The sequence below is a fragment of the Candoia aspera genome, chromosome 1 (genome assembly GCF_035149785.1).
Source record: "Candoia aspera isolate rCanAsp1 chromosome 1, rCanAsp1.hap2, whole genome shotgun sequence".
NCBI lineage: Eukaryota > Metazoa > Chordata > Lepidosauria > Squamata > Boidae > Candoia > Candoia aspera.
The window spans coordinates 338,313,296-338,335,805 of NC_086153.1; the positions used below are offsets into that span (position 1 = coordinate 338,313,296).

Here is a 22,510-nt window from a genome sequence, read left to right on the forward strand (position 1 = left end):
TGTAGGCGGAGGAAGGCTCCTTTTCCCAGCATGCCTTAGGGGCGCGCTCGCTCTCTCGCTCCCTCTCGGGCTGAGGGAGACAATTCCGTTGACCCCCGGGCTCGCTCCCGTCTCAAGAGGAACCACAGCGACTCCCTCCGCGAAACGGCGAAAGGCGAGGGAGGCTGGAACCGGGGCCTCAGAGAAAGGCTCCCTTGCCCAGCGTGCCTTGCGCCGCAGCCCCCTCGGAGCGGAAGGCGGTTGAGGGCGGCACGTGACCCCGCTTCCCAGAGGGCCTCGCGGAGGAGGCGAGAGGCCGGGCCCTCTGTGCCGCCGGCGGACTCCACTTCCCGGCGTGCCCCGCGGCCCCGTCCGGCTGAGGCGCTCTTCCTCGCCCCTTCGCGACCGGGAGCCGCCGCCGCCGCCGCCGTCATGCTGGAGGAGGCCGGCGAGGAGGTGCTGGGCTCGGTGCTGCTGAAGGCCTCGTGCCTACCGCTCAGCTTCCTGCTGGTGCTGTCCGCCGTCCTGCTCCTGCTGCTGGGCCCGCCGCCGGCCTCGGCCGCCCACGAGTTCACCGTCTACCGCATGCAGCAGTACGAGCTCGGGGGGCAGCCCTACGGTCAGTGGGGGCAGCGGCGCGGGGGACGCCGCCCTCTTTCGCCCCCGGCGCCGGACTCCAGCTCCCGTCGCCCGCCCGCCGCCGTGGCCACCAGGGCTGGGGACGATGGGGGCTGGAGTCCGGCGGGGGGGCAGAGAGGTGGCTCTGGCCCCTGAGAAGCGGGAGGGAGGGAGCGGGCGCCGGAGGCCCGGCCAGCGAGAAGGGGGAGGCCTTGCAGTAAAGACCCCCGTTCTCCCCTCCGTCCTTGCCTTTGCTGCCATGAAAGCCTCAGCCTCGCCCTCGGGGGGGGGGTGCGGCTGATTCGGGGCGCCCCCTTTTTCCAGCCTAAAGGCACCCCCTCGTTTTGAGGCAGCCCGCCCCCCGAAAAGGGCTTCCAGAAGGCTCCCCCCATCTGGGGGCAAATGGCCACGGAGGCCAAGCAGCCCCTGGACAGTCCGGCTGCTGGGCGAGGGTCCGCCAAGGAGCCCTCGGTGGGCAGGCATGACGCGGCTGCTTAGCCCGTCTGGCTGGGTACGGTCCATCCCTTGGCTGGCATTTCTCCAAAGTCTGGGCAAAGGCCCTTCTTAATTCTGCCTAGCCGAGGACGCCAGGGTTCACTCTGTTTTGTTAATAATTTACCTCTCTTCTGCTTCTTGAGCAGGATTGTCAGAGAGAAGCTGCAGGAAATAGTGTGTGGGGGGAGGCCGGTTAAGCCTTCTCTCTGGTTTCATTCAAGGAATCCAGGTGCCCCATGAAGCTGCAACCTTGTTTTTCTCTTCTGTTGGAACCTTGTCCCCCCCACCCCACCCCACCCCACCCCACCCATTATACTTTTGTGAGGCATTTATCTGATTTACAGAGAAGCTTGCTCTTTCAGGATAAGTGAAAGATGCAAAAGTAGTAACTAATCCTGGCCTGTTGTTGTAAAACTTGATTGATTGATTGATTGATTGATTATGTGCCATCAAGTCATTTTCGGTTCCCAATGACACATAGATAGATTTCTTGTAAAACAGAAAAGGGGCAGAAAATAAACAAGAAAAGCTGCCTAAGATTAAATTAGGAAAAGTGGAGCAGTTATTAAAGTAGTTTAGAATAGCTTGGTAGGGTTAGAGGTCGCTAGCCTGATAAAGTTTTCTAATATTAAGAAATAGCTCTACTTCAGTTGCGTGATGTTGCAATGGTGCATTATGCTGTGATGTGATTCAGCGCTCTTGCAGCGTCGCGTAGGGAAGATAAAGGTGGCCTAACGCAAGCTATGATGGGGGTTGCATGTTGTGTCCCCAAGCACTCCCTTCTGCAGTCTTTGTGCAAGATCCCTGTCCCATGTTTGTTAAGGAGCGTCAAAACTGAGGTTGAAAACAATTTCTTAAAATAATCATCCAGGGCTCACCTTCATCTCTGCCTGTGGTTTACTAACTGTTATTAAAGGATCTGTCATCATAACAGTGCCTTCATCTCAGATCCAGCCCAGCACAGCCGTAGCTTGTATTTTTCTCTGTAGTAATTTAAAAGCAAGGTTTTTCCTCTTTTGTTACTAGTTGCCCTGCGGACACACATTGCAATATCTCATTGACAGTGTTGGTGATGACGTATTCAGGAGTGGAATCTGTTCCTGTTGGACACTTCAGATTGGTGTGGGCATATGTCACCCCTTCCAGTCTCTTGGCAATGCATTCTGTGGCCACTTAGTCTCAGGTGACAGGAGAGGCTAGATCCTCTGGCGCTTTCTGAATTGCTTTTCCAGTGTTATGTGGGTTTGTTATAAACACAGATTTGCTGCTCTTCTGAGAGAGTAGATCTGTCTTTAAAAAAAAAAAAAAAAAGGACTAGCACTCTTTGGATGTGTGTGTTCTTGCCGTTAGCAAACTGGGCAAATTGGCCCCAGAAAGCAACAAGAGCTGTAATATCTAGTGGAGGAAAGGGTGCCATTCCTAGCCAGCCTCACTCCCTCTCTCGCTTGCTGTAATAACTTAAATGTGGGAAATCGCTAAAGTTCTCCCCCTCCCCAGTTAAAATCCATTAGTGAACTTGTCCCTCCAGCAATTTTGGCTCCAAAAGGAAAAGGAGGAGGCGATATATATTGAAATGCAGAAGACCACCATGCCCACACACCATGCCTACTTCATGTATCTTGCCGATGTGGTGCTTTCTAGCTCTCATTTCCCCCTTTTCAGCCTGAAGTTTTCCACCCTGAAATTTATTAAGTGAGCCTTCCCACCACCTCACCCGATTATTTTTCCCACTTCACCTTGCAGCCCTGCTGTTCTGGGCATGTCAGCCACTTTGCGGCTCCCGTTTAACACAGTTTTAGCGCCATTCAGGATAGAACAATTCTGGAAAACCGCTGCTCCCTGTCAGCTGATAGTTGGGCTCTCCTCGAACGCATCCCTCAAAACACTTGTGCAACTTCTGGCAGATGGTGCTGATCTAGCCAGCTCTCCCCCAGCCCGTGTTAAGGGGAATTATATGTTTTTCCTGCTGGCTGGCGGCATACGGTGGGAGAACAAAGGACGAGGCCACGTTCTGATTTTATAACTGGGGAAAAGTAAAGCCTCAGCAGCCTATGTTAGCCCTTTGAGGCAGTCCAGACGAGAAGCATGACAGCGAATACAAGCTCCATCTTTATTGTAAGGTTATGTTAACAGAGTCTTGTAAGTCTGAAAGTACCCCTCCTGTCCCTTGCTTTTACTCTCCCGAAAACTAGGGAGGGTCCCTTCTGAGACGCCTTCTCCACCCCTCCTCCTCTGGACTCAAATTTCATTTATCAGGCTGTTGCCTAGGCTGTGGCTCTTTCTCCTGTCTCCCAAGGTCATTCCCACATACCATTATACCCTAGTTATCCCAGCACTCCTTCCCACTGCTTCAAAGGTAGGAGGAAAGTGCTTTAACGGGGCTGTGGGGAAGAGCCTTCACTGGCCCTATTGATACAGACCCCTAGCTAACTGGAATAATGGAGGATCCAGTTCCACACAACGCCCGTATTTGCAAATCTTAAAGCTGGGGGACGAGTATATCCATCGCAGTAAGGTTCCCGAAGAGTTACAGTCTTCCTGTAGAACGTATGAAGGCCCCAGTTTCTGTGGCGCCGGGATCGCAAATCGCTGAGCTGCTCCTCTGCTTTTCACAGGCACTCGGAATGCTGTGTTGAACACAGAGGCGCGCACGGTAGAGGCAGATGTGCTAAGCCGCCGCTGCGTGATGATGCGGCTGGTGGACTTCTCCTACGAACAGTATCAGAAAGCTCTTCGCCAATCAGCCGGCGCCGTGGTGATCATCCTGCCGCGGAGCATGGCGTCGGTGCCTCAGGACGTTATCCGGGTAAGGCTCCCTTTGTGGGCAAGCTCGCACTTAGGGTTGCAGGGCTAAATCTGAGTCAGGTTTTAGTCTCCTCCTGCAGTACAGCCTTCTGCCATGCACACAGCCCGCAGCTGCATCTTTTGTTAGAGCAACGCACCCTGTGAACTCTGCCTGAAACTTGAGCCCTGTAACCGTGCTGGTTTTCTTCAACCAGGTCTTCAGCGAGAGCCAAGTGAAGCCACAGCAGAAGCCCAGTAATGGCAAGCAAGGCTCCTCACCGACCGCTGTGGTCACTGTTTAGTTTGTGGCCTGCGCTTCCCCCAGGATTGAGGCGCAAAAGGGCTCACGGTTTATTAAAAAGACCCCTCACAATGTCCCTCAAGTTAGATGGGCCCGTTGCAGAGGGCTGCGTTGCCCTGCTTCTGCATTTCTTCACAGACTTAACAATACAGTCCTGTCTTCCTGGGGGTTAACAGAAAGCTACGCTACAGTTCCTCTGTAAAGGCAGCTGATTCTTTTCAGGGTGCCAGTAAGTAAGAGCGGAATAGGCTACCCCATGGCGTGGCTTCTTCCCCTTCCCTGGAGGTTTCCAAACAGAGGCTGGATCTGTCAGGGAGGCGGCGTGCCGTGTTTCTCGGCCGCGGCAGCTCCAAGCTGTGTGGAGCTCGACTGCCGTGCTGGCTGGGGAATTCTGGGAGTCGAGGCCCACACAGCTTGGAGCTGCCGCGGCCGAGAAACCCTGCTGTAGCGAACCCTGCGGTGTTCAGGGGGTTGGACTGAATGACTTCTTCCGATTCCACCGTTTGACGAACAAGCGACACCCTTCTTTTCCAATGCCGATGTTGACTCCCTGTCCTCGTCCTCTGAAGCAGTTCATGGAGATCGAGCCAGAAATGTTGGCCATGGAGACCATCGTGCCCGTCTACTTTGCCAAGGAGGACGACGAGCTCCTCTCCATCTACGAACAGACGCAGGCCGCTTCCGCATCGCAGGGCTCCGCTTCAGCTGCTGAAGGTGAGCGTGCTGGGCCTCCCGGGATGGCCTGCCTCACGCGGACCTTTATGGTCGCTGCCGAGGACCTTTCCCTTGGTGGCCTTTCAGCTCGGGACCCTCCCCCTCGAAAAGATTGAGCGGTCTTCTTTTTGTTTTCCATTGCATGGAACAGGAGCTCAGCGGTGAAGCGTTTGCCGTGCGTGCAGACGCTGTTGGTGTCGGTACACGGCAGCTCTGATCACACGACCCTTGGCTGCATGCGGCTGCAGTTCTGCAGTTATTGGAAGCAGCTGTCCGCCTGCTTAGTTGTTGCAATGTTTCTGACCTGATTCCATACGGTGTCAGCGACTGTAAACTCATCCTTTAGATACTGGATTCTCTTGTGCCAATTATTTGTAACTGATCGCTCCCGGACGCTTTTATGGCATCTGGGTCGGGATATATACTTTGACAGAAAAATAGCGCGTTGAATCAGCAAGTAGGAAAGGTTACTGATTCTCTCAAGGGTGGCAGTGGGCACCAAGGTCAAGTATGTCCGTCAAATTCCTTTTGTGTTTTATATAATTACCTTAAAAACAGAAGCCAGGTACTCCATATGGTGCAGAGCAGTGTTTTTCAAATTTGGCAACTCTAAGATGTGTGGCCTTCAACTCCCAGAATTCCCCAGCCAGCATTTGTGGCCTTCAACTCCCAGAATTCCCCAGCCAGCATTTGTGGCCTTCAACTCCCAGAATTCCCCAGCCAGCATTTGTGGACTTCAACTCCCAGAATTCCCCAGCCAGCATGCTGGCTGGGGAATTCTGGGAGTTGAAGTCCATACATCTTACAGTTGCCAAGTTTGAAAAAAAACTGGTGTAGAGGCTCAAATGTGTATCTACTTATTGAATGGGAGACTACTTGAAAAGATTCTGATAGATCTTTTCTGTACTCCTCCCTGTGTGATCTGAATACCCAGGGAGGTCATGTCCTGGATAGATCAGTGTGGTTAATCTTTTAATGGTTGTGAACTTCAGCGAGCATCATCGAAGGGGACAAGGGTTAAGGTGTTATTTTAATTTGTTATGTTGATTTTGTACTGTATTTTGTGAACTCTAGGCTGCCTAAGGGCTGGTTAAGGTTTGAAGTGGTGGACCAATATTGTAAATAAATGTTGCTGGAGGTGGGCAGCACTGCTCAAAAGTAGATGTGACCCTGGTTGTCAGATTACCTTTCCTGGGATGGACTGTATCCACTGTTTGCATCCGATAGATCACTGAGTAAATGCTTTGCCCAGTCTACATTCAGTTCAATTCCTTTATTTCAGGTCAGAGAGCCAGCATATGCCAAGTCTCGGTGCTACAAATTCTTACTCATGTAACCATGTGCCTTTTCTGGTTCCTTTTTCCTCACCTGATCACTTGGAGGCAACCCTTTGCTTGCCATTTGACTGTTCACCATTCTGAGGAGTTCTTTTTTAGCAATTGAAGTCTACTTTTTCTTTTAAACCCAGTCCTAAAAACCAGAATAATCCAGCTCCCCAAATTATAAACCCACAATTAGGATACCCATTTGAATCACGCCACGTTCTGTTAATGTCAAATAGTTCCAGGGGTAATCAAAACCCTGATTTGCTCTCTGTACTTCTAATCGCTGATTGTTTCTGGTTGAGTTAACAGACAGATGATTAAACTAAAGCCCCACGAGGGACTTCTGTCATCCGGCACCTGGGTTTCTCTGACGTAATCGGAGTACTGTTGCAGGGTTGCAAACATCAACTCCTTTCTTTTAAACCCTGTTTTTCCTTCCTAGTTCTTTTGCACACAGCAACGGCCAACGGCTTCCAGATGGTGACCGGCGGGGCTCAGAGCAAAGCGGTCAGCGATTGGCTCATCACAAGTATAGAAGTGAGTCTGGAGGTTTTTCGGCACCGTCCTTTTCTCCTGCCTGTGAGAGATTCCTGAGCCCAGGATCCTCCCGGCATCTGCCCCTAGCGTCCGGCTAAGCTTCTCTGATATCAGTCAGAAGCACGCTGGTTTTAAGGAGTAGTGGGAAGAAGGAGTTTTGTTTATTTTCAAACCAAAGCAGCGGAGGACAAGCGGGAGGGCTTTCAGTGGGAGGGCTGGCGTTCTCTGAACAGCCTTGCGTGGCTGAGCAGCCGGGGCGAAGGTTGCGGCTAGGGATTTTATTGGGGAAGATAGGAGAGCCGTGTGGAGGGGTCTTGAGGGCAGGAATCGGAAGAGGGAGCCAGGATTGGAGTTTCAAAACATCTTTGCGTTTTTGGAGAGGCAGTCTGGTGTAGTGGTGAAGGCACCGGGCTAGAAACTGGGAGGCCGTGAGTTCTAGTCCCGCCTAGGCACAAAGCCAGCTGGGTGACTGTATGCCAGCCCCTCTCTCTCAGCCCTAGGAAGGAGGCAATGGCAAACCACTCCCAAAAAACCTTGCCAAGAAAACTGCAGGGGCTTATCCAGGCAGTCTCTGAGAATCGGACATGATTGATCGGATTTAAAAAAAAGCCCTTTATAGGGTTACAAGTGTGGATCTGAAAGAGGGAAATGTGTCTCGCATGATGGTTTTGCAGCAGCTGCTGTAACCCTTCTTTGACCTCTTTCCTTGCAAGGGGCGGCTGACTGGCCTGGGAGGAGAGGACCTGCCTACCATTGTACTAGTTGCTCATTACGATTCTTTTGGAGTTGCTCCGGTAAGATCTTGCTGGCAAGTGTCTGTCTTTCGGCATTTTTAGTGTGATGCAGCTTGGCTCATTGATTTGAGCTACCTATATGTTCATAGTAACTGCTGTTTGCATCGCTGCAAGCACTTGTGCTGGATGTGAGGGGCTGTTTTGTTTCCAGTGCTGAGAAAGCCCCTCATCCTTGACTCTTTCCTGCTTTTTTTCCTCCTCCCTAGTTATGTTTCAGTCTGGGGAGCCCTGCTTTTTTTCTATCCATGGACTGAAATATCCAGAAGGAATTCTTCTGTTTCGTTCAGACTTGGGCCCCCCCGCCAAGCCAGCTGCTCTGTACCCCGAATAGTTTGTGCACAGAATGTTTTGCACATCCCACTGTGATGGGTTGCTCAGTTTTTGATTTCTGATTTGTATACCAGGTAGTCCTCGACTTATGACCACAGTTGGGACTGGAATTTCCATCGTAAGTCAAGTCACCATGTGACCAGACCCAATTTTACAACCATTTTTACAGTGGTTGTTAAGCGAATCACAGGTCATTAAGTGAATCACTGCAGTCGTTAAGTGAATCCAGCTTCCCCGATGGGTGTTTTTTTTTTTTTTTTTTTTTTGGCAGGAAAACAGCAAAAAATGTGCAAAATGCGATCTTGTGCCTGTGACGCTGCAACCAGTCATAAATGTGAGCCGGTTGCCAAGCGCCCAAAATGTGATCATGTGACCGCAGGGGTGTGACATTTTGCGATGCTCAGCAGTGCTTTACAGGCCATAAAGCACCCATTCCAAGACTTGTAACTTCAGACAGTCGTTAAACGAATGGTCGTAAGTCGAGGACTACCTGTACAAGCAACAGTTCCTCTCCTCAAATATTAGAAGACTCAAACTAACAAAACAGGGGCAGGGAGGAACTTTTCAGGTGAAAGAACCTGAGCTCTGGGATTGAAAACACTGTTGGGCCATGTTAGTTGTTAGTTGTTAGCCCCACAACCGCTTCCAGTTGGTGGCCTTTGATGTTCCAGTACAAAACGGCGACTAGAATCTCCTGGGCTTGAAATCCACCTGCCCTTCCTCTAAGCATCCTTTCATCCCACGGATGTGCCTTTTCCGCAGCTGGCCAGGAGCCCACAAACGGGGGATGATCTCAGCAGCCTGGTTTTGCTCATCATCCTCGGCACCAGCTGTGCCTCGACAGACACCCGCTGATTCTATGCCTCTCGGTCGCCAGTGACCTGTGGTTGAGTTTCTGGGTTTCTGATGCTTCTGCAGACGCCTGGATGAATGAAGCCCTCGTGTGGAAGGACTGTGATTTCCTGCAGCCTGTTCACTTGATGTCTGTAGCATGCTTTGCTGCCCTGCCCTGCCCTGCCCTGCCCTGCCCTGCCCTGCCCTGCCCTGCCCTTCCCTCTCGGCCAGTGTTTCTCAACCTCGGCCCCTTTAAGATGGGCGGACTTCAACTCCCAGAATTCCCCAGCCAGCCTGGCTGGCTGGGGAATTCTGGGAGTTGAAGTCCGCCCATCTTAAAGGGGCCGAGGTTGAGAAACGCTGCTCTAGGCTCCAAAATCTTCCTCATCAGCCTTGGCAAAAGACCCTCTTTTATCTTCCAGTGGCTCTCCCACGGGGCGGACTCCAACGGCAGTGGGGTTGCGGTGCTCTTAGAACTCGCCAGGTTGTTCTCCCGGCTCTACACGTACAAGAGGACCCACGCTGCGTAAGGAAGGGGTCGGCTCCGGGGTAGGGAGGATGTGAACGAGGCAAAGTGGGTGCGCCCCCACCCCCCAGTCTAAGTGTGCCCATTGCCTCTGTTCCCTACGCAGATACAACTTGCTGTTCTTTGCATCCGGAGGTGGGAAGTTTAACTATCAGGGGACCAAGCGGTGGCTGGAAGACAATCTGGATCACACAGGTGTGGCAGGGTTTGTGGGGAAAGTTTTGGCCCTGCTGATGAGATAGCCAGGGGGAGGAAAGGGGCTGTTCGATAGCTGCCTGGCAACCTGCTCTGGGCAGCAGGAGGGGGTAAGAGGGTCTAGCTTGGCCTGTATTAGCTATTTATGGGCCCGGGTACAATCCCTGCTATTCCTTTTTCAATTATTGATTTCTATGGCTGCCCATCTCGCCATGGTGACTCTGGGGGGCTGACAGTGGATTAAAGCACCATGCCAAATAAGAACCAAAAACCACCAATATATACAGCCTGTAATGACCCTTCGGGAGGCCCTGTTCACTGACACCTATGCCTTCGTGACCTCTTATCTGGACTACTGCAATGCGTTCTACATAGGGCTGCCCTTGAACACCATTTGGAAGCTCCAGCTGGTGCAGAATGAGGCAGCGCGGGTAGTAAACGGCGCTGGTTATTCGGCGCATTTAGCACCTCTACTACATGAGCTGCATTGGTTGCCGGTGTGCTTCTGGGTGCAATTCAAGGTGCTGGTTGTCACCTTTAAAGCCCTCATGGCTTGGGGCCGGATTACTGGAGGGACCACCTTCTCCCAGTTGTCTCTACCCATCCAGTCTAGTCAGGCAGAACGGACATGCTCTGGATCCCGTCTGCTAAGAAATGCAGGTTGACAGGGCCCAGGAGGTATGCCTTTTCTTCCATAGCACCCTCCCCGTGGAATGTTCTCCATCCAGAGATCAGGATGGCCCCGATCCTGCTGGCTTTTCCCAAGGCCCTAAAGACCTGGCTCTGTGCCCGGGCCCCTGAGTGAGTGCAGGGACCCATGTCTTGGTTGCGTTAGTGTTTAGGGACTACGACACTTTCCTGGCTGCTATGTATTTTAATTCTTGTCTTGTAACTGCTTCTATTTTATTTTAATTTTGTTTGCTGCCCAGAGTCACTTTTGGAGATGGCAGCTGTGCAAATTGAACAGATCAGTCAGTCAGTCAGTCAGTCTCGGGGGTGAATGGTGTGCCAAAGGGCAGGCATTGCAACAGAGAAGGCCCCTTTTCATGCAGGGTGAAAAGTGATCACCCAGCACGGTTCTACTTCCTGCATAATCCTTATTAGTCCCCCTAGATGTCAATAATTGTGTACAGGTAGTCCGTGTTTAATGACCATGATTGAGACCGGAATTTTGGTTGCTAAGCAGAGCTGTCATTAGGCAAATCAAACCGGATTTATGACCTTTTTGTGGCGATCATTAATGAATCACTGTGGTCATTAAGCAAACCATGTGGTCGTTAAGCGGATCATGCGATTCCCTGTTGATTTTGCTTGCCAGAAGCTGGCCAGGCAGGTGAAAACGGTGATCACGTGACCATGGGATGCTGCAACGGTCATAAATGCAAACCGGTTGCCAAGCACCCAAATCGTGAGCACCTGACCACGGGGACGCTGCGACGGTTGTAAATGCGAGCTCCGATTGTAAGTTGGATTTTTCAGCACTGTCGTAAGTCTGAACCATCACTAAATGAATGGTTGTTAAGTGAGGACTACCTGTAGCCTATATCTAATTCCAGATTTCAGTCTGCTGCAGGATAATGTGGCTTTTGTCCTCTGCCTGGACACTCTGGGAAGAGGGAACAGTCTTCACCTCCACGTGTCAAAGCCTCCCAAAGATGGGACCCTTCAGCATACCTTTTTGAAGGAGCTGGAACAGGTAAAGGGGGGCTGGGGTCCCTTTGGGGTGACAGCTGAAGGCAGAGAAGGTCGCCTTCTTCCCCAGACTGGGTTTCTGGAACTCCCTCCCCATCCCCCCATCTTCCGGGAAGCTGGATGGAGTGAGGCAAGTCTCTTCGGAGCCAGCAGGGTCTTTAAAGCAGTTGTGCCAGAGCAGTAGTGCCCTCTGCTGGCTGCATAAAGAAGGAAGGACACTCAGCTCTTCATAGATCTTCGATGAGCCTTCTGCAACCTGGCATCTTCTGGGTGGCCACTTTGCTCCTTCCAGCTAGCTTGGGAGGGCTGGACACAGGGCTCCAGGCCCTAAAAGACCTCACCCGTGGTTGAGATTTCTACATCTTTTCATATTTGTGTCCTTTCGGTATTAATATTAAATGTTATTCACTAGGTGGTTGGTAGGTAAATTTTATGATGGTCCATAGGCCAAGTTCATAAAACGTATAAGCATATCCAATAAAGGTGTATACAGCAGCAGTACACGTTGGAAAAGGAGTAAAAGAATAGATAAAAATATGCAAATAAATGCTGAGCAAATAAAACTTTCTCATGGGGCCATAAGCCCGAATCCTACAACAACAACAATTGGTAACCAGATAGTGAAAGTATAGATTACAATCAGTCAAGCCACGTTTATGGCTTGCCATTTTATTTATTTATTTATTTCAATTCCCATAGCCGGCCCTCTCAGCCAAGTGACTCTGGGCGGCAAACAGTTTATAAAGACAATTAAAGCATTTAGTCTAACCTCACAGGCTGCAGTGTGGAACTGAGCCACCTGCTTAGCAAGAGCCGGGCGCTCAGACTGGGCATGCCATGCGTAAACCCCCAGAACATCGCTCTGTGACACAGCAGGAAATGCAGACGCCGCCTCTGGCGAGTTCGTTAAAGCCGCTGCGTGCGTGGGTACTTTTTAAGCCGGTTGCTGCTAAATAAAAACCCTGAGGTCTGGAAGGACGTGGGGCTGCACCGCTTCCTGTCTTGACCCCGTTGCCAAACTTCTGTTCCTCCAGGTGGTTGCCCACCATTTCCCGGAGGTGAGGTTCTCCATGGTGCACAAGAAGATCAACCTCGCGGAAGACATGCTGGCCTGGGAGCACGAGCGCTTTGCCATCCGGCGCCTCCCTGCCTTCACGGTTTCCCACCTGGAGAGCCACCGCGACGGCCTGCGCAACAGCATCATGGACGTCAGGTCAGCTGCTGGGTGAGGAGGCGCTGCACGGACTGATGCCTTGGCAGGGGGTGGGGTGGGAAGGCTTCGTGCTGCCCTTCTCCTTCCACTTACAGGTAGTCCTCGCTTAACGACTGTTTGTTTAACGACAGTCCGAAGTTACGACAGCCTCCGAAGAAGTGCTTTATGACCTGTGCTCACACTTACGACCGTCGCAAGCCGTCATACCACCCCCCACAGTCACGTGATCACAGCACTTGGCAGCCAGCTGATATTTATGACCAGTTGCAGCGTTCTGCGGTCATGCGATCAGGATTTATGGCCTTTCTTTGCCAGTTTCTGGAAAAAAATGTCAATTGGAGAGGCTGGATTCGCTTAGCGACCACGGGATTTGCTTAATGAGCCATGATTCGCTTAATGACTGTCATAAAAATGGTCGCAAAATCAGGTCTGGTCATGTGACTCACTTAACAACTGCGCCACTTAACCAATTTTCCAGGCCCTATTGTGGTCGTTAAGTGAGGACTGCCTGTGTTGTCTGAGAAATGCACTCTCCCCTGGAGGCACATCAGATGAAAAAGGCCCAGCGTTCGGTCGCCTGTTTCCTCTGTTTCCTTTCATCTCCCCAAGACGGGAGGCTGGGAAAAAGTAGAATAGCAGCCGTGCTGTCTTGCTGCCAAAGCCCCCATTTCAGCATTCTGGGCCTGTAGCGGTGGCTGGGCTATCCCAGGGAGCGAGAGCGTGAAGGCCACTGACCGCTCTGGGTCCAGGCCTCTGAGCTGGGCTGCCTGTGCGGGTGCCTCCGATCCCAGCTGTGCGTGGCTCGGAAAGCACAAAGCGCTAGCACCTTTCGTAGCTGTGTGGCAGAAGTTGTGGGTTTCCTCCAGTTTCACCTCCTAAAATCCACTTTCTTTTTCACTTCTCTCCATGTTGCCCATGAATTTACCCAGTCCTGCCAGAACTGCCTTTTCTGGATCAGAGAAAGTCATTTCTGACCAGTCAGAACCACACCCCTCCTGGAAGCTCAAAGGGCCACGGTTTTGTCTCCCCCCCCCGCCACTCCCCCCCGCCCCGTTATTTGGCCATCTGCTTTTGGTACTGATTCTGAACACAGTCAGATCCGATTCTGAATCTAACTGCGTAAGGGAAGACAAATTTGCATTGCCGCCTAAAGAAACGACAACGTGCTCGTTCGCTGGGGCGGTGAATTGCACAAGTTCTTCTTCGGGAAAACAGCATGTTAACAGTGTAGAGCTTGCCTTCGTGTCTCTCCATCCTTGGGCACAAAAATTCCGAGGAGCATTGGGTGAGTAGGAAGGACACGATGGTCAGGAGTTTCAAAATGCTCCATTTCTTGGGGCTGGAAACAAATGCCTTGTTCTCATTTCATGCGGCCTCTGGCTGGGGCATGCTGGGAGTTGAAGTCCCCACATCTTAAAGTGGCCGAGGTTGAGAAACACTGCTTTAGAGGTAGTTAATCGAATGGGGGGATTACACTGGGGAGATGAAAGAAATCATTCAGAGGAAAATGTACTTAATATGGAAGAGAGTTAGGATTGTGCATGCTCTGAAAATATGACCCTGAAAGAAAGAGGTGGCTGCTTTAAAGAGCTGCAGCACCTCTCTTCCTGCACGTTCCAAAATACCCCTTCTGAACAATTTTCAAGGCCAGCGCTTTATACAGACAGGCTGGCGGGGTATCACCCAAACATTGAACCAGTTGCCTAAACCGGGATCGATCGTGCGTGTGTGTGAGTGGGCGAAATGCTGTCGGCGCAGGAGCGTTGTGTCAGCATCACGTCGACGTCTCTCCTTCCCGAGGAAAGCTCGTTCTGACGCAGCCGCTGTGTTCCCTCTTGCAGGCCACGGGTTAACCTCCAAATTCTAACCCGAAACACCCGGATCATCGTGGAGGCGCTGACCCGGGTGATCTACAACCTCACAGAGAAGGTGAGTCTTTTCTTCGGGTGGATAGAGGGGCTGCTGGGAACGCCTGCAAAGGATGAAACTGACACACGTGAACAGTTCCAGTTTTGGACATAGAATGAGACCCTTTAGATATTCCTAGTGGGCACTAATAGCAGACTCAGTGAGGACAGCTCTGGAGGCAGAACACGGCTACTGGAAGGCTTTGGTCCTGAATTTCCAGAGTTATCCAGCTGGAGCAAAGTCCCTACAGGTATAAATCTTCCACCTTCCAAAAAAACAGACCGGTGGGAATTGAAGGAACACATCAGCTGCACTGTGGTAAAACACCCCGGAGAATGAAAATAGACCCTGGGAGCAGGCTGCTCAAGAGCGCTCACACACTGCAGGGTTTATTAGTAGTAGTAGTAGTAGTATTTTGCGAACCTCATCATCACAACTATTGTTCTCCCTATAAAATGCCCATGAGCATGCATCCCTTCTTCCTTTCTCCTCTGCAACATTTTTCATTTTAAATTGTGTCTGATTATGAGCGATAGGCAGGTGCAATTCAAGGTGCTGGTTGCCACCTTTGAAGCCCTTCATGGCTTGGGACTGGGTTACCTAAGGGACCGTCTTCTCCCAGTTGTTTCTGCCTGTCCAATTCAGTCTAGTAGGATGGGCATGCTCCGGGTCCCGTCAGCCAGGGAGTGTCGGCCGGCAGGGACTAGAAGGCGGGCCTTCTCTGCTGTGGCCCCTGCCCTCTGGAACGTCCTCCCCTCAGAGGTCAGGATGACCCTGATCCTGTTGGCCTTCCGTAAGGCCATGAAGACCCGGTTATGCTCCTGGGCCTGGGGCCCCAAGTGTGTTAAGGGCCCTGTTTCTTGGTTATACTAACATCTATGGCATTGGTTTACTTGGCGAACATATATATTTATTTTGTACTTTTAATTGTTTTTAATTATTTGAACTTTCTAATGGTTTTTATGATTGTAAGCCGCCCAGAGTCACTTGTTGGAGATGGGCGGCTATAGAAATGAAATGAAATGGAAAAAAAATAGGCTTCTCAGCCAGCTCTCTTGTTCCTTCCTTCCCTCGCTAGGGTGTGCCTGCTGACCTCCAAATCTTCACTGAGCACATGGTAAGCCCCTGGCCAGCAGGGGATGTGGGGAAGCCCCGAAGGATGTTTAGGGGTTTTAATCTGCGGACCTGGCCGACTTCCTCTCCCCGCCTTGCCTGTTCCTGCAGCAGATTCAGCAGGAGCAGATGGAGTCGGTGATGGACTGGCTCAGCAGTCAACCGCGGGCGGCCCAGCTGGTCGACAAAGACAGCACTTTCATCAACACCCTGGAATATTACATGAGCCGCTACCTGAAGGACGTCAGGCAACATTATGTGAAGGCAGACAAGCGGTAAGGACAGGGAGAGGGTTCCCAGGTGTGCAACAGGCCACCCATTTCCCTGTTACGGCTGTTTTTTTTTCTATTATGTAGCTCTTTTCCACTTAAGTCTTCCCCTTAATACTTAATTGCCTGCTTTTTTGCCAATGCACAAAAAACCAGGACTGGCCCAGAAGACAGAGGCCGAAATTGTGATGGTGGGGAGGGAGGGCTGAGGACCACATGTTTGCTCCGAGACTGATTAAGAGGTTTTCTTCTGTCCTTTGTGATTTCTCTGCCTCTTGGCGAGGTGCGTTTTTGCCTTTCGAGCGAGCAAAAAATTGCCCACTTCAGAGCTCTAGCAGTGCAGTGCTTTCTCTTGCCCAATTACTGGTAAAAGGCCCTTAAAGGAGGTGCTTCCCTTCCCAGCAATGCTGCCTTTCAAGAACTTAACAATAGCTTCTTTGGAGTAATGGTGGTGGCAGAGTGATTATGACGTGGGATCATTTTAAAGAAAAGATGCTTGATACAGGTTTGTGGAATATAGTGATTTTCAGAAGCTCTTTACTGCAGCCTGATTGATTGATTGATTAATGACATGCCATCAAGTCAGTGTTGATTCTTAGCAACCACGTGGATAGGTTTTCTGTATTTTAGTGAATGTGGTTTTCTTGGTAAAATACAGGGGCGGCCTTTTGCCATTGTCACTAGGGTGATCATCCACCCCTAGCATCTTCCTCATTGCTACTGCCCTATAGAGGTGCTTGCTTGCTTTAGCTGGGCAGCTGGGACGAGCGTCACGCCTTGGCTGACCCTGCAGGGAGTATTTACGGTTGGCACACACTCCCATCTTTCTTCACTCATCCCTCCCAGGAATACCTCTCTGCCACAATGGGGCAGCACAGCAGGGCTTGGAAGGGGATTGCAACGTGAGAGAGGATTGATAAATAAATTTGGGCCGGGATATACTTGCCTGTTAGTATGAAACCCAGGATTTAGGGAGGCTGTAGGTCAGTCACAGACCATCTACCTGTGTGTTCCTGGAGCGGTTGGAGCATGGTAGCGTTGGAAAAAGGCCCCTGTGTGCTGTTGGTGAATTTCAGCCAGGCAGAGTGGCCGGAACTGGGCTAAGCCCAAAGCTTCTTTTGGGGGGCGGGTGTAGATAGCGACATAGCAGGGGATCCCTCCCACTTGTGGAAGACCCCACCCTTCCTGTAATGGGATTCCTTGGAAACATATGATCTCAAGTTCCTCTTCAGTTAAAAGGATCTCGGATTTTTAAAGAGCACTAATTGCTTTCTAAGAGGGAAAATACCCCCTGGGCCAGAAGTGTGTCCTCACTTGGTATAAGGTGGTTATACCGGGTTTTCAGTTCTGCCTTTAAAAAACTCAACTCTTTTAAACATTAAGATCTTTTTTTTGTTGTTACTTTCTTTCCCTTTAAACAAATCAATAGGGATCCTGAGTTCGTTTTCTACGACCAGCTGAAGCAAGTAATGAATGCATATAGGTAAGTGCAGAGCAATGGCAATATTATTTTGGAGCTTAACTGGTCCTGGGCCATCCCTTCAGGACTTGGGGTACAGAAGAAAAGACTTACTGATTTCAACCTTACAGGTAGTCCTCGATATACAACCACAATTGGGACTGGAACTTCCATCACAAATCATTGCAGTTGTAACTCGAGTCACCATGTGATTGCACCCAATTTTACAGCCATTTTTATGGCGTCTGTTAAGTGAATCATGGGTTGTTAAGTGAATCCGGCTTCCCTAATGGGTGTTTTTTGCCGGAAAAAGGCAAAAAAGTCGCAAAATGTGATCACTTGACCGTGGGACACTGCAACCAGTGGTGAATGTGAGCCAGTTGCCAAGTGCCCAACATGCGATCGTGTGACTGCAGGAGGGGTGCAACATTTTGTGACGCTCAGAAGTGCTTTACAGGCCGTAAAGCGCCCATTCCAAGGCTGTCGTAACTTTGGACTGTCATTAAACAAATGGTTGTAAGTTGAGGATTACCTGTATAGATCAAGGGCAGAGTAGGGGCATGGATGATGCAAACTCCCTTGGGCCCTTCCTGATTTTGAGGTGATGGGGCAAATACAGGCTGGATTCACATGATGCGCTAAGCCTAAACCAGACAGACTATGTGTTGGCTTGCTTTTATACCTTACATTTGACGGTTTGTTTGATTTTTGTTCAGGAGCTCAGGGTAACACCTAGCATGCTCTCTTCTCAGAGTCGCAGACAATAACCCTGTGAGGTGGGCTGGGCTGAGATACCCAATTAATTCCTGAGGCCAAAGGTAGACTTAAACCTGGGTCTCCCCAGTGCCTGTTCCAACATGTAGCACTACACCACGCTGGCTCTTATCGATAGAGGGTACGGAGCAGGAATCTGCAGGAGATAGGTGGCCTTTCTTGATCCTGAACATAGCTGAGAATTGCTGAGTAAAACCTGGAGGCGGATGCAATGATGGTGACGGTGATGATGTATTAGCCCTGTATGCTGCCTGTCTCTCTGGGTGGCTCCCAACAATCAAAGCTTCCCCTGTCGTTTGGGGGTGGGGGCATTCTGGAAGAGGTGGTGGAAGAGGGAGGCCCTTCTGAGTAACAGCCACGTGAACGAGCAGCTCGGAGGGAAGGGAGAGGCTGGTGCCTAATGACTGTGTGTTTGTGTTCTTCAGGGTCAAGCCGGCCATCTTCGACCTCCTCCTGGCCCTCTGCATAGCAGCCTACCTTGGGGTGGCTTACATTGCTGTCCAGGTGAGTGCCAACAGATGGTGGCTTGCCACAGCATTTTTGCAGCGTAAAACGAAGCTAAGAATATAGGAATGGCCCTGCTGGGTTAGGCTAAAGGCAGTCTTGGTCCAGCATTTTCTTTTGCCCAGTGACCAGCCAGATGCCTCTGTGGGGCTCACAAGGAGGAGGTAGAGATTCCCCCCTCCCACCATGGTTCCCACGTGCTGCCCACTGAATCTTAGGACTTAACAACCCTCGGAGAATTCAATCCAAATCCATTCATGTATCCAGAAGCCCTATAAGGCCACCCAGGTTAGTGTCTGCTATCTTGTCTCATGGTCACAAACTCCACTTATTAGTGATGTATTATTCCATACAAGATGGACTGCTAATCGAGAGACGCATGCCAACATATTGTTACATTCTGCCAGCTAGAAGATAGAGGCAGCATTCTGACACATACCCAGGATGAGGAATTTTTCCAATCCTCTTTTAAAGCCTGCTGAGACTAATTTAGCGAATTGAATTCGTGCCTACTGCTTACTGGCAGTGAAAGGGGACTAAGCATGCTTGCTTTGGCCCTTTCCTGCCAGAGTTCATGTTCTTTATTTTATACCTTTTTCTTCCTAAAACCCCATAATCCAGTAGCACCGTTAATCAATAACGTGTGAAGAAGACGAATGTCAACCTACGCTAAGGAAATCTGTATACTGGTTCCAGACTGACGTGTTTTATTGTGGCATAAACTCCCGTTACGATAACTTAAGATGCATTGAAGTGCTACAGAAGCTCTTGATTTTGCTTTGCACGGCTCTGGGGAATTCTGGGAGTTGAAGTCCACCTGTCTTAAAGTTGCCACGTTTGAGGAACGCTGTTCCAGACCCAGGGCTGTGCTCACTCACTCTGCCTTTTTCTCTGCCTTTTTAGCACTTCAGCCTCCTTTACAAGCTGGTCCAGAGGCTGTCTCGGAAATCCAAACAGCAATGAAAGGACAATGCAGGACACCCGCTGGGGGCCATTCCTTCTTCCATTGGATATTGCTTCTGTTCTTCCTGCTCTCATTTCCTGCAGGGGCAGGACGCAAAAGCCGAGATGGTAAACAAACAAACAAACAGACAAACAGAAACCCACAACAACAACACTCTCCCACATCCTTGCATTTCTGCAGAGCTGCATTTCTTCCCTCTCCCACACTTTCCCTGGGACAGAACTGCCGATCGACTCTACTCCTTTCTGACCGATTAAACCTCGGACACGATTTCTCCCACTACAGATGGAAATCTTCTCCGGATAAAAGACTTTTCCATCAACCCGTTGCTGCTGGTTGAGAAACAACATGTGCCATAACAATAAGCTGAGGGCAGAAATCTGGGTTGGGGAGGGGCCCCAGGCCTGCCTGTCAGGAGAACTTGAAGGGGAAGTGGTTGATATTTTTTTAAAATGTGCACATGTAAATTAAACTATTACAAAAACCATTGTCTGCAAGCTTGCCTGATTTTAATGTAACTTCCAGCTCAGATGACTGAAAAAATGAAATGAGCGGGGGGGGGAAGTTTCCCCCAATGAGGTAGCTTTAGGGACTAGTTCGAAGAGCAGTTCTATCTTTCCAGTCCGGCCTTCTCCACCAGATGCCCCCAAGATGCATTAGATTCCATGGCTGGCTGGGGGATTCTGGGAGTTGAAGTCCAGACATCTTAAAGCTGCCAAGGTTGAGAAACACTGACATCCTACCTTTCTAGCCCTACAAGTCCTTGTTTCTGCCACTGCCATCCACAGTTTCACGCACTGCAGTTTTAAAAGGCAAGACAAGTGGTAAAGGAAAGAACACAGCTATTTTACCCCATTAAAAAAAAACGAGCAAAATTTGTTGGCAAATACAAGCCACTGGCCCCAGGCTGCCTCTGGATCCTGCAAAAATGCAGCTGTTAGGTGTACCTTCAAACGGTCTGTGGCTGGCTGGTGAGAGCTTAAACCACAGTTTCCAGCTTTGCATATCACTCAGACTGTGGCTTAACAGACCACAAAGTCGCCATGTCAGGAAACACTGAAATGTTAGCCACATTCTCCAATTTGCACGTTTATAATAAACATGTTGCAGATGCTGGGAAAGCCTTTAGCCCAGGAGAGGTCAAAAAAGTCACACACCAAGCATTTCTATAAAAATAATTTATTTACAGAAAACAAAAACAAAAGCAAAACATTTAAAGGACCTAGCTCCCTTTTTGGAGCAAGCCTTGCTGAGCTACATTTCCAGCAGAGAGAAAAAGAAGAAGTGAGAACAAGTCCGGGCAGGTCCTCCCCCCAGGCTATTTTGCATGAAGCACGTGAGAGGAGACAATCAAATGCAACCCCTTCACCTGGCCAAATGATTAGGTACAATAGCAGTCTTAATCTGTTAGTAGGAAAAACCTCAACACTCCCCTTTTTACACTACAGATTAAGATGCAAACAATCTTCTCTGACTTTATATGTCTTTCCATTCACATTACCATTATCTCCCCTTTGGTTTAACAGAAAGTTACCATTTTTCTTCCTGTGTTTTTCCAAACCTAGGTTGTTATAATTCCAAGGCTTTTTTAATGTGAAATGGCTTTTCATGCAGGCTTCAAAATCAAGCCTTTGTTTTTCTGTTGATGTGAATAGCAGCAAATCATCAACATAAATGCACAGATACATACAGCCTTGTTTGTCCTTCTTCATATATACACAGGGATCTGCTTTTCCTTTTTCAAAACCAAAATTCTGCAGTTTTTCATCTACTTTTTGGTTCCAGGATCTAGCAGCTTGTTTTAACCCATAGATTGACTTCTGCAGTTCACAGACTAGATTCTCCCCTTTTTCATAGCCAGGGGGTTGCTGCATGTATAATCTGTGGTCTAAATCACCATAGAGAAATGCAGTTTGAATGTCATAGTGGTTAACTGACATTCCCTTGAGTGCAGCAACTTTTAACAGTAATCTAATTGATTCACCTTTAGTAACTGGTGCAAAAGTCTTGTCAAAGTCTAAATCTTTCCTTTGAGTGAACCCTTTTGCAACCAACCTTGCTTTATATTTTTGGATTTTGCCATCAGCATCCCTTTTCAGTTTGAAAACCCACCTACAACCCAGACAGCGTTCATTGGGAGGTAGATTTACCAGTTTCCATGTTTTATTTTCTTTCAAGGATGCTAATTCCTGTTGCATGGCAGAATGCCAATTTTGTGCAATCTCAGGTGGTAAAGCATTCACTTGTTCTAAAGACTCAGGTTCTGTGAATATGTGAAAAGCCTTTACTGTTTCAGCCTGAAAACGTGATGGAGGAACGCCTTTATTACTCCTCTGAGATCTGCGAGGTAATACAGGGCTTAAATTTTGACTCCTATCACTTTCCTGAGAAGCATCTGTCTCATCAGACAGATCTTCAGTTTGCTTTTCTGGTTTAATGTCCTCATCAGGCAAAAGATCACCATCAGCAAGTCCTTGCTGTTCTCTTGTGGTGGTCAGTTCAACTGGAGAGCTAGAATTTAATCTCCCCCAGTTTTGTTCAGCAAAAGATGCGCTTTTGCTAATTATTAATTTCTCTCCCATTATGAACCTGTAGCTCCTCTGGCTTTGTTCATAGCCAACAAAGATGGCTTTCTTTGTTGTGGGGCCTCCTTTCCTTCTCTGCTGTTTTGGAATGTGAACCCATGCAGTGCTACCAAACACTCTAAGATGGCTTACCTTTGGTTTCACACCATAAAACAAATGGAATGGAGTGTCCTGAATCATAGAGTTATACAACCTGTTCTGAACATAACAAGCAGTCGATAAAGCTTCTCCCCAGAACTTAAAACATAATCGTGAATCTTTTAACATGCATTCCATCGCATTTTGCAAGGTTCTGCCCTTTCTTTCAGCAACACCATTTTGCTGAGGGGTGTACGGGTTAGAAAGAATTTGTTCTATCCCTTTTTCCACTAGGAACCTTCTGAATTTGTGAGAAAGGTATTCTCCTCCTCTATCACATTGGAGTGCAGATACAGGCCTAGGGAATTTTCCATTTGCCCATGTCACAAAACTTTTAAATTTCTCAAATGCCTCATCTTTATGTTTTAAGATGTAGATAAATGTGTATCTTGAGAAATCATCAATGATGGTCATTGCATACCTTGCTTGTCCAAGACTTGGAGCAAAAGGACCAATAAT

The 22,510-nt window shown here is 49.5% G+C and overlaps 1 protein-coding gene across 2 annotated transcripts; it reads left to right on the forward strand.

Annotated features, from left to right (window-relative positions):
- The first annotated feature begins 239 nt into the window (after positions 1-239).
- On the forward strand, positions 240-19,813 carry NCLN (nicalin). 2 transcript variants are annotated; one of them, XM_063290908.1, is made up of 15 exons: positions 240-598; positions 3,708-3,898; positions 4,747-4,891; positions 6,659-6,753; positions 7,467-7,547; positions 9,134-9,237; positions 9,344-9,432; positions 10,989-11,128; positions 12,159-12,337; positions 14,179-14,266; positions 15,324-15,362; positions 15,473-15,633; positions 17,057-17,110; positions 18,286-18,364; positions 19,268-19,813. In XM_063290908.1, the coding sequence occupies exons 1-15, from the start codon at positions 412-414 to the stop codon at positions 19,325-19,327; spliced, it is 1,692 nt and encodes a 563-aa protein (XP_063146978.1). In that variant the 5' UTR covers positions 240-411; the 3' UTR covers positions 19,328-19,813. The 2 variants fall into 2 exon arrangements, with proteins under 2 accessions (XP_063146978.1, XP_063146977.1); XM_063290907.1 differs by having other exon boundaries at positions 241-598; positions 15,470-15,633.
- Positions 19,814-22,510: the final 2,697 nt, after the last annotated feature.